At 38.7% G+C, this 12,112-nt stretch overlaps 1 protein-coding gene across 1 annotated transcript in view; it reads right to left on the bottom strand.

The window, feature by feature from the left end:
- Positions 1-12,112, bottom strand: part of LOC111056054 (leucine-rich repeat serine/threonine-protein kinase 1) — a 236,411-nt gene that overhangs the window by 25,534 nt on the left and 198,765 nt on the right. The window contains 3 exon segments of the mRNA XM_039420334.1: positions 553-675; positions 2,948-3,057; positions 4,834-4,975. Coding sequence (XP_039276268.1) covers positions 553-675; positions 2,948-3,057; positions 4,834-4,975 — 375 coding nt within the window.

The following is a 12,112-nucleotide window of genomic DNA, read 5'->3' as shown; positions in this document are numbered from 1 at the left end:
AATTATAATAGTGTAACGTTGTCTACTAACGCTTTTCCAGCTTATTAACTTTTCGTGTCACGTGTTTAGATTCTTGGAAAACCTTCAACTCCATTTTATTCATACAAGTTGAATGAACATGATATTTTAAACAACATCATTAGAATCGGTGATTAATTCGCTATAAGTATGGAGAATTTTTAAGTTCTAGGTCAATCTTGAAAGGATTAAACGACGATGTATTTGAAGATACAGTGAATAAACTATATGCTCAGTGTGGTTACTCTATCACTTTTTTACTACACGTGACGTCACGCTGGCATTCCCCCCACCACTTCGAATCTTACACATGTGAGTGATCAACCTTCTGTCTACTAACGTTGAGCTAGTGTATAATAAATACTATATTATTTATCATAATGTATTTCATACGGGGCTTGAACGAACAGCTGCATACAGGCCTTAGACAGCCATATATCTTATTCTTCAACTTGATTAGGATTCACACGTGACTATGAACCAGAACATAGGACAACATATGATAATAATAGTGAAAATCATGTTGATACTTACCCTATAAGTGAGAGGCGGTCTCCCACCTTCCAAGATGCACTCCTTCACGGATTCGTGACTCTCGAATGGCTGATGGAGAGTGAGCAGCTCGTATATAAACATGCCAAACGAAAAACAATCCACCTAAAATAGACAAGAAAACAATTAGAAACTCATCTCGAAACATACTAAATGTAATTAGTAGAATTGATAAATTTTAGTAAATTGGTAAATTTTTAGTGAAATTTGACAATATCTTTGTTTTCTTATTATAACATACTAAATGCTTATCGAATTGAGTTGGGTTGGAACTGGAATAACTAAAAAACACCACTGAACCTTTGAATTATAAAGGGCCGGTTTCCGAACTTGGGATTTAGTCAAGTTCTAGATTTTAAACAGCTGGAGTCAGAAAAATGGCTTCCCGAAACGGGGCGTAGTCGCAGTCCACGTTCAAATTAAATTTCGAAAAACTAGAAAATTGAACACAAAATAAAATAAAGAGAAAATAGTGTAAAGTTTCAGCTATTTTGAATTATTTAGGAATGTTTCATTTCGTCAAGGAAAAACGTTTCCAATTATAGAAATGAGAAAATTAGGATCATCATAAAACCTGCGACTACGCCCCGGTTTGGAGAGCCAATTTTCTGACTCCAGCTGTTTAAAGTCTAGAAGAGAGCTGATAAATAACTATACAGGGTATGAATTTGAAAAAATTGGTCAAGTCATTTTTAAGAAAATCGTGAAAAACATGGGTTTTTAGTAATTATCCGCCATCTATCTCAAGAATATTACGGAGCTCCTGCAATTTTCCCAGAAATGAGACTCATGTCAGTTGATAGGGCTTATGAATACATGGTATAAATTTGAATAAAATCGTTAGAGCCGTTTTCGATAAAACCGTGAAAAACATGGTTTTTTAGTGATTATCCGCCATTTCCCTCAAGAATATTACGGAGGTCCTGCAATTTTCCCAGAAATGAGACTCATGTCAGTTGATAGGGCTTATTATCCATTGTATAAATTTGAAGAAAATCGTTAGAGCCGTTCTCGAGAAAACCGTGAAAAACATGGTTTTTTTAGTGATTATCCGCCATTTATCTCAAGAATATAACGGAGCTCTTGCAATTTTCCCAGAAATGAGACTCATGTCAGTTGATAGGGCTTATGAATCCATTTTATTATCCATTGTATAAATTTGAAGAAAATCGTTAGAGCTGTTCTCGAGAAAACCGTGAAAAACATGGTTTTTTTAGTGATTATCCGCCATTTATCTCAAGAATATAACGGAGCTCTTGCAATTTTCCCAGAAATGAGACTCATGTCAGTTGATAGGGCTTATGAATAGCTATTCATTGTATAAATTTGAAGAAAATCGTTAAAGCCGTTTTTGAGAAAACCGTGAAAAACATGGTATTTTAGTAAATATCCGCCATTTTTCCGTCATCTTGATTTGAATTTTATTGAATTTCTTATTGTCGGATCCTCATGGTATAAGGACCTTAAGTTTACAATTTTAAGTCAATCGGTTAATTAGGAATGGAGTTATCGTGTTCTCAGACACACACACACACACACAGACCAACACCCAAAAATCATGTTTTTGGACTCAGGGGACCTTGAAACGTATAGAAAACTTGAAATTGGGGTACCTTAATTTTTTTTGGAAAGCAATACTTTCCTTACCTATGGTAATAGGGCAAGGGAAGTAAAAAACATTGTAATTGGAATAACGTCACACACTCATCATTAAATACAATTTTGAAATGCCTTACACTAAAAACTTCTTGAAATATTTGTTCCCAAAAAAGACACAATTTACCCACACAGTAAGACTGGGCCTACACCGGTTAGTCAAGACAAGACAAGGCATGATCAGACACGTTTAGTCACAATACTTCACATAGTTGCTTATGAAGACATGTCTAATTGCAATGACTAATCGGTGTGTGTTGCGTCATAAGCAACTATGTGAAGTATTGTGACTAAACGTCTCTGATCATGTCTTGTCTTGTCTTGACTAACGGGTGTGCGCCTAACCTAACAATTAAATTATCAGCCAAAAACATAGAATAAGCTATCAAAAATAGTTAAAATAGTCAGAAATGATTCAGTTGATAATGAGACAAGAAAATATAGCATAAGATGATAAATCCTATGGTATAGGTCGTTTATGTTCCAAATTTTCAAGCTGTTTTTTGTAATCTTGAGCCGATTACTGTCGACTACTCTTTACTATTACTGTTTTGGGCGGGTGAGAGTGTATGAACGGCACAGTATGAGATACGACCAGCATCACATAGCTTCACGAAAAAGAACTACTAGGACCACAGGTTTGAGTTAACAGTGAATTAGGAACTTGAACGCCCTATACCTTGAGATATTTTCTTTCTTTTCGCTATGATAATGTTGTCACCTTTTCAGTATATTCTTCTTCTCCATTGTAGCGCATGATTTCCGGGGCCATGAATCCTTCAGTGCCTCCGAAGCCTTTAGTTCCGGAAGGAAGAGTCAATCTACTTATACCTAGAAGAGACATACAGCTTGAGTCAATCATCAGAGGATATAAATTAATAGAATAGCGATATATTTGTGAACTCTAGTAGATTATTATTTATTTTGATTCATTACAATATTTTTACTTTATTAATTTTTTAACAATGATAAAAACATATAATTATAAAATGATTGGAAATGGAAAACAGGCTTATAACCCTTACTATTACATTCCCAAATTTTGATTGGAAATTAGTTCAAAAGTGAAGTGAAGAGTATATGGTTCGTCGGCACTAAGATTCAAACACAGATCATTTTGATCCCAAAATGATTAAAAAAAATTTTGAATTTGGAATATTAATATAAGAAATTAATTTGAACAAAGCATAAGCTCCAGTGAACGTTTTGATGAACTGTGGAGGTATTTATTCTTATACTTTGCTTAATAATTGAGGAATAGCTTGAATTGTTGGCTACCCTTATTAATTGTTGAATTCGCACCCTTATTTTCCCTCATAATAACCTCAAAATCATATAGCCTAAGTAAATGTTCATAAGAGACCAGAGATGGGTCAAACTCGAGGCACAAATGTGAGTCAAGGGTGGCCGGGCGCCCTAGGGGCAACTTGGCCGCCTCTTCCTCAGTGGAAGGACCTTCAAAGAAGGCCAGGAGTGGAACTCACGTAGGTCCCGAGGACTAATCAGTCTGAAGAGACTGCCAAGCATATCACACTGGATTGCGACAAGCAACCAGGTGATGAATGGGATGTTAGCATAAGGAAAAATTCCTGGTTCTTGTAAAGGACTCAGGTATTGGTTTGCCTAACTAACATACTACTTGAGAACACAATAAGCTTTGGTTGACGTGTGGGGTTATTTGAACCTTTGGATCCTTGAATCCATTCCTTCAAAAACAATTATAATAAATGTTCATTACAATTTTCTACTGTGACAATACATAAACTTTTACTGAGACCTGAAACATTTTTGTGAGATTTCTGGACAAAAAAATTTTTTTCTCTATTCTAACATCAAAATCATACAATTCATTCAAGCTCATTAACCTTCCGTCAGTCGCGCTGTTGTAAAAAGTACAACAGTGTCAGTTTTTTTTGCTGCACAAAACTATTGAATGGGGTGGTGTCAGTGAATGTGTCACCTATGCATTCCTAAACTTTCTCCCCATCACTCCACTGAATTGCAGTATCAACCGAGCAATGGTTCATTCTTTAGGTGCCGTTTAGTCGCGACAGTGTGTAAGTAGTGCATATGATAGGGAAAGAGACTGCCAACGAACCAATAACACAGAATTGTTGGCTTTGCTTGGTGTACCTTATTGGGCTACGGAAAGGTAATCATGCAAATGTTCATAGGCATAAAATAATCCAATGAGATGGAAATACTAATTCTACAATTCATTTTTATGTTTTGACAGTAAACAGAGTACATCTAAGGAGATGGAAATATTAATTCTACAATTAATTTTTATGTTTTGACAGTAAACAGAGTACATAACACTTGGAAAATTGGATGTTGTACAAAATACAACACGCGACTGCTCGTGTGATTGAGTAGGGCGCGACTTCTGGAAGTTTAAAATCTTTTACTGAGTCCTGATAAATAAATAAATAAATATCTTTATTGTCACAGACTGTTTACACATTATAGACAACGTCATGTTTGGTAACTCTAGTAAATACTCTAGTAGATACAGAGACCTGTGGTCCAAAGTAAATATTTCTTGTGACTGTAGTATTTCAAATTTCAATTTAAACAAGCTGAAGTTTACTGTAAATATATCCATACCATAGTCGGCCAATTTGATATAGACAGGCACATCTAGATGATCTTGGAAAGGAGGGGGCATTGACCACACAAGAACATTCTCAGACTTCAGATCCCGGTAAATAATGTGCTGCTGATGAAGATACTCAATAGCCTTTGCTACCTGCAAACACAAATTCAAATTGGCAATTTGCATATATATATATATAATAGTGAGGTATACCGAGTGTTTCAAAAAGAATTACCCAATTAAAACAGTTCTATTTATTCTAAAAAATTGTGCACACAAACCAATTATACATCAAATTACAGAGTAGCTGTGCTAGATTACATTTCATCATCCTATAATGAGAATTAATACAATTAGAATTATCAGCAAATTTTCATATTAATTTATTCAGTTAAAAAGTTGTCTTAAGTATTGTTTTATTATTCTTATTTGCTATATTTTTTTTTAGTTTTGTGTGCTGTTCTGTTGTAAAATTGGATGCGAAATAAAGAATCTTATTCTTACTCACTGAAGTATCAAGTTTATGATGATGTATTATAAGACTCAACTCACACTTACGCGACTCAGGAAGAGAAGAGACTCGACTCAAGTCGAGAGCTTGTGTTTTCAAATGGTGACGTCGCGCAGACTATAATCGACTGGTCTGAGTGCCACCATTTGGAAACACATGCTCTTGACTTGAGTCTCTCTCTTCTCGTCCTTAGTCGCGTAAGTGTGAGTTGAGCCTAAGAAGTGTTCTACAAGGTCTGTATAATAAGTAACCGGACTGACCTCAGGAAATTTTTTATTGGCAAAATATGTACAATTTTTCATTAGATATCTTCTTAGATATATACAGTTGGCCAAATAGTCGACTGTAACGTTGCCACATCCTCCTTACAGCCCGGATATGGGCACCACCGGACTTCTTTTTGTTCCCCAAGATCAAGAGACAACTTAAGGGGACGCGGTTCGGGACTCTGGAAAACATTCAACGTACTACGACGAAGGCTCTAGACAGCATAGAGGTTGCCGACTTCCAGGGAGCCTTCAGGGATTGGAAAATCCGGTATCAGCGTGTTATCGACTCCAATAGGGACTACTTTGAAGATATCTATTGAAAAATTGTACATATTTTGCCAATAAAAAATTTCCTGAGGTCAGTCCGGTTACTTATTATACAGACCCTGTATGTGCCCTCCTTTTGAAGCTCGGACGACATCTACACGGTAGCCAAATTCATCCCAGACTGTTCGCAAGATGTCTTCTCGGACTGTAGCTACTGCATCAGTTATCCTGGTTTTTAGCTCCTCAATATCAAGTGCTAAGGGAGGAACATAAACACGATCTTCAACGTTGTACCTCCCTTAGCACTTGATATTGAGGAGCTAAAGTCCAGGATAACTGATGCAGTAGCTACAGTCCGAGAAGACAGACATCTTGCGACGAGTCTGGGATGAATTTCGCTACCGTCTAGATGTCGTTCGGGCCTCAAAAGGAGGGCACATAGAACAATATATAATACATCATCATAAACTTAATACTTCATACTTAATACTTAATAAACAAATAAATTTAATACTTAAAATGGGCGCAGTGTATTTGTTCCAGCTTCCACAGTATCTCCAAAACAACATCTTTAACATCTTTAATGAATGCTGGAAGGGCCTCCCAGTGGTGCGCCTGGATACCTAAGTGTGGGATGGAGACCTGCACTTGGGGAACTAAATCAAATACAAGCCATAGCGGATCGGTAATAGCCGCCAAGCCATAAAAAGGGTTGTGGTGGCCGGAACAAGTATGAAGCTCCTGAACAACTATGAGCTCCTGGTCCAAAATGGGTGGGGTTGGTGAATGTTGGATATTGGCAGTAAGAGCATTATTCATGTCAATATTGTATTGGTGTTATAGAGAGTGCGCATAGTTATTTTGGCAGCCGAACTATCCATTGGATCTCCCGGCTTTTTTTATCATGGACAATTCGAGAAACAGTTCTTTTCAGAACTACTCTATGAGAAGACTTGGCCCTGGCATAAAAATATGTCACTTGAACATTGAGGGTATAAGCAGAGCTAAAAGCGAGTGTGTATCAAAACTGATGCTGGAGCTAGGTGTAGATGTTATAGCACTGCAGGAGACTCACACAGAAACACAAGAACAGCTTTGTTCAAGAGGGCATATTCCCGGCTATGACTTAATTGGTGCTACCTATCACAAATCCTATGGAACAGCAACTTATATAAGAAGTACTCTGGAGGAAGTTGAACTCATCTCAGAGAGTCAGGATAATAATATTCACCTGGTTGTGATTAAAATAAAAGATCTCACTATAGTGAATGTGTACAAGCCTCCAGCTTCAGATTGGCCAAGCCAAGTTCTACCAAAATTTGATCACCCATGTATGTTTGTTGGAGATTTCAACAGTCATCATGACATGTGGAACTATGCTCAAAATAACAGCTGTGGCTTATCACTTGTTGAATGGTCAGAGGACAATAATATGTATCTGGTTTTTGATGCCAAAGACAGAGGCTCCTTCCGATCAGCTGCATGGGGTAGAGACTACAACCCTGATCTGTGCTTCATCAGCAAGAATAGTTTGGGACAACCACTGCCTGCAGTGAGATATGTTTTATCTGATTTCCCTCATAGCCAGCACAGGCCTGTCCTTATAGACACTGGTATTCAGATACCTCTCATAAGATCAGTCAACCGGCCAAGGTGGAACTTTTCTAAGGCAAACTGGGAGAGGTATGCAGAGGACCTTGATAAGTGCGTCCGATGGATACCTCCCACCAAGGAGAACTACTGGAGGTTTGTGGGTGCAGTGACATCAACTGCAAAGAAATTTATTCCTAGAGGTTGCAGGAGGGAGTATATTCCTGGCTGGAATGAGAGATGCAACACCCTATTCAAAAGACTCAAGGAAAGTGGGGATAACGGGGTTGCTGATGAGCTACTGCAGGCGCTTGACAGTGCAAGGAGAGAGAGATGGGAGAAAACAGTGGAGGGGCTTGACTTCAAACACTCCAGCCGTCAGGCTTGGAGCTTGCTCAGAAAGCTTGGTGCAGCCAGGAAGCCTGCCAGACAGGTTAGTCAAATGGATCCAAACCTGGTTGCAGATCATATTATTGGAGTTTCAAGAGTTAGCCATAATATTGATCACACCATGAAGATAAAAGATCAATTAACAGACCTTAGAAAGAGAACCCTCCCAAATGAACACCTCTCTGCTCCTTTCACTGTAGATGATGTGAAAAGTGCTCTGAGAGATTTGAGGCCTGGCAAGGCCCCTGGATTTGATGGTATCCACCCAGAGTTCTTATTGCATGCAGGAAAAAATACTGTAAGATGGCTGAGTCGGTTCTATACAACCATGCTAATCACTGGGAAAATTCCTCATGAGTTGAAGAGATCAAAGATTGTTGCAATATTGAAGCCTGGGAAGCCAGGTGACTGTCCTGGTAGCTACCGCCCAATTGCTCTCCTAAGCATAGTCTATAAATTGCTTGAAAGACTACTTTTCAAGAGAATAAGTCCAGCAATTCTCAATGTTATCCCAGTAGACCAAGCGGGGTTCAGGCCAGAGCGTAGCTGTGAGGACCAGGTCTTGGCTCTCACAACTTACATTGAGGCTGGGTACCAGAGGCAGGAGAAAACAGCTGTTGCATTTGTAGACTTGAAGGCAGCATATGACACTGTCTGGAGAGAGGGGCTCATATTTAAATTGCTGCAAGTCATTCCATGTCAACTGATAGCTAGACTCATGAACAACATGCTGAAAAATAGATCATTTCAGGTCTCAATGGGACACAAGATGAGCAGAACTAGAAGACTGGATAATGGCCTGCCTCAAGGCTCTGTTCTGGCTCCCCTTCTCTTTAACCTATATGTTTCAGACCTTCCCTGTTTTAGGTCCAGAGTCTTTGCTTATGCAGATGACATAGCCCTTGCCACACAAAACAAGGACCTGGAGAGCAGCGAGGAGACCCTAACCAGTGACCTGGATGCTCTAGCAGTTTATTGCTCAAAATGGAGACTGTGCCCGAGCATGGGAAAAACTGAAGTGTCTGCCTTTCACCTGAATAATAAAATGGCAAATGCCAAGCTGAAGGTGACAATGAGCAACACTAAACTGCGCCACAACATTTTTCCAAAATACCTTGGTGTTACCCTTGATAGGACACTCTCCTTCAATCAACACATAAAAAACATGGTAGCCAAGGTGAAGACGAGGAATAATTTAATACAAAAATTATGTGGCACCACATGGGGCTCATCTCCATCAACTCTGAGGTGCTCAAGCCTTGGTCTGGTGTATTCTGCTGCCGAGTATTGTGCTTCATCCTGGATGAACAGCTACCACACTAAGTTGTTGGATGTGCAACTTAACAACACAATGCGCATTATTACTGGAGCCCTGAGAACAACACCAGTTCCCTGGCTACCTGTTCTTAGTGGGATACCACCGCCCAATCTGCGCAGATGTCAGGCCCTACTGCGACTGCACAACAGGATATGCTCCAGCCAGCAGCTCCCAATTCATGAGGATATCCCAGACCTGAACATGAGGAACCTCAAATCCAGAAAGCCAACAATAAAGCTGGCAGAGCGCCTCAAGAGTGAGAACTTTTGTTTGATGGAGAGATGGAGAGAGGAGGCACCCCCTATAATTCCAGATGCTCTCAGACAGTGCACCAGGCCACCAGGATTTGACCTTCCTAGACATGCATGGGTCGCATTAAACCGAATCCGAACATTGCACGGTAGATGCAAAGCATCTCTTTTCAAATGGGGCTTTATAGACTCTCCAGGATGCGATTGTGGAGCTCCATTGCAGACAATGAAACACATTGTCTATGAATGTGACAGACGTGCCTACCTGGGTGACAGTAATGACTTTACTGTGGCAAGCCCTCAGGCGATCCAGTACATTTTAAATTTGGACGTGCACTTGTAATCAGTGCGAAATTACAAGGACTTACAAATAAGGAAATGCCATACGCTATATATATATATATATATATATATATATATATATATATATATATATATATATATATATATATATATATATATATATATATATATATATATATATATATATATATATATATATATATATATATATATATATATATATATATAATTCAACCTATGAATGGGAAAATGAGATGAAACCAGTTGTCAATCAATGTAGAATGTAAGAAAACAACTAAAATAGAAAAGTATGGTACAAGAACATTGTGATTAGTTAGATTCTTTAATTTATAATTATTTACCTTCAAGGATATGAAAATTTGAAGTCAAGTAAACTTGACATCAAATTTTCAAAATTGCCCATTCAACTCAATCGTTGAAGAAATTTAATTCAAGGAAACTTGATTAATGTAAACCCTACTTTTTCGACGATAATCGGCTTGAAATGACAATGATAGTTGGAACACGAACGCTCTATACCAGGGCCCTCCAACCTACGGCCCGCGGGCCGCGGATAGATTTTGTCCGGCCGCCGAGAGTTTGAAATCAATTTTAATGATCGGAACCACAAAGTTTGATCGTAAGTGGGCGGGTATTTCAAGTGGAAAACAAATACAATCTTTTCACTTAAAATGAGTGTTTTATTTTAGCTTGGTAACTATTTGTAAAATCCGTGTATTGTCAAGTTGTCTTATTACTATTAAAAAAGTTATTATTTTGTCTAACTTGCTAAATTCATGCATTGTCAAGTTTTCTTATGACCTTTTTACACTCAACAGATTGGACTTTGTATTCAAGTGAAATGAATTGGTTCGTTTCTTCCTGTGTTTTAATTAAACCTACTTAAAACTCCTCATATTATTTTAATGGAAATATATAATTTTTCACCCCCAAGATCCTTCGTCGTGTGTGTCCCCACAAGTCAAATTCCGCGTACATCCTTGTTATTGGCCCTCTAAGCCTCCCAAGAATTAGCAATGTAGCCCTTGGATAAAAAAGGTTGGAGACCCCTGCTCTATACCATGGAATACATTCTTATACTAATTTTTCCCTACGGTATCATCATAAATTATACAGTATCACCACAAAATGATACATTATGAACACAATATGATACAGTATCATCTCAACTTGATACACAAAACCATATTTTGATACAAAACTTCCAAACTGAATGATATCTAAGCTATCTTTTCTCTACGGTATCACCATAAATGATACAGTATCACCACAAAATGATAGATTATCAACACAATACGGTACAGTATCATCTCAACTTGATACACAACATCATAAGCAAGGATGGAAGCTGACAGATGGGCGAAGACATGCACGGAATGGATACCACGGGACAGGACCAGAGGAAGGGGACGACCAGCACTCCGGTGGAGGGATGAACTTTCACAACGAGTTGGAGATTTGTGGCTGACCGAAGCTAGAGACTGGAGAAGGTGGGCAAAAATTATTGACAGTCTCTCAATTGAAAAGTGAATGTTATAATTTAAATTAATGTGAAATTGTATTCGCTGCCAACCACATATATACCTCATAAGAGAGGCTTTTGTTCTTTCAAGAATGTAAATAAAGCTATTATTATTATTATTATCATCCCTGTTTGAGGTTTTGCTTGACCACCCTTTCCCTGGGCTCCGACCCCCAAGGAAGAGTGACAAGCGATTTTTCCAGAGTGACTGCTCCACATGTCCATGTGGTAAACAATCATACTGGGTCCGTGACCATTAAATCGTTTGCTCTGAGTAGACGTAATGAACCAAGAATGACAGCCTTCTGCATCTGACCTGCAAGCACAGCAGCAGGTCTCTCACAGGCTGGAATCGTTCTAAAATTGGCCAAAAATGAAGGTCTCATGCCTCCCAGTACACCTACAATCAACACCACCATTCTCACAGAGTAGCCTGGGTTTAGCCTGCGCAGCTCCATTAGTAGGTCATGATATTTCGTCTGTTTTTCCTCCTGTTTGGTGACAATGTTACCCTCAGCTGGTGCTGAAAACTCAATGACATACATTGTCTTCGAAGTGATGTCAAGGAGGACAACATCAGGCTTTGTGGCTCTTCAAAGCCTGGTGGTAGAGAATGAGTAATTCCAATAAATTCGGCACCTCTCATTCCCCACAACAGATTCAGTCTGCCCTGGGGCATAAGGCAGCACTGGTGTTTTGTCGATACCATATGAGTGTCTAAGATGGTAATAGAGCACTCGCAGAGCAGCATTATGTCGATGGATGTAGCCTGCAGTTGCAGGCACAGAACAAGAAGACAGGATGTGCATGATCTTATTATTATATTATCACCATAAATGATAACACTA

This window comes from Nilaparvata lugens, chromosome 2, assembly GCF_014356525.2.
Source record: "Nilaparvata lugens isolate BPH chromosome 2, ASM1435652v1, whole genome shotgun sequence".
In the NCBI taxonomy this organism is placed as follows: Eukaryota; Metazoa; Arthropoda; class Insecta; order Hemiptera; family Delphacidae; genus Nilaparvata; species Nilaparvata lugens.
This window is presented reverse-complemented; position numbering and strand designations above follow the sequence as displayed.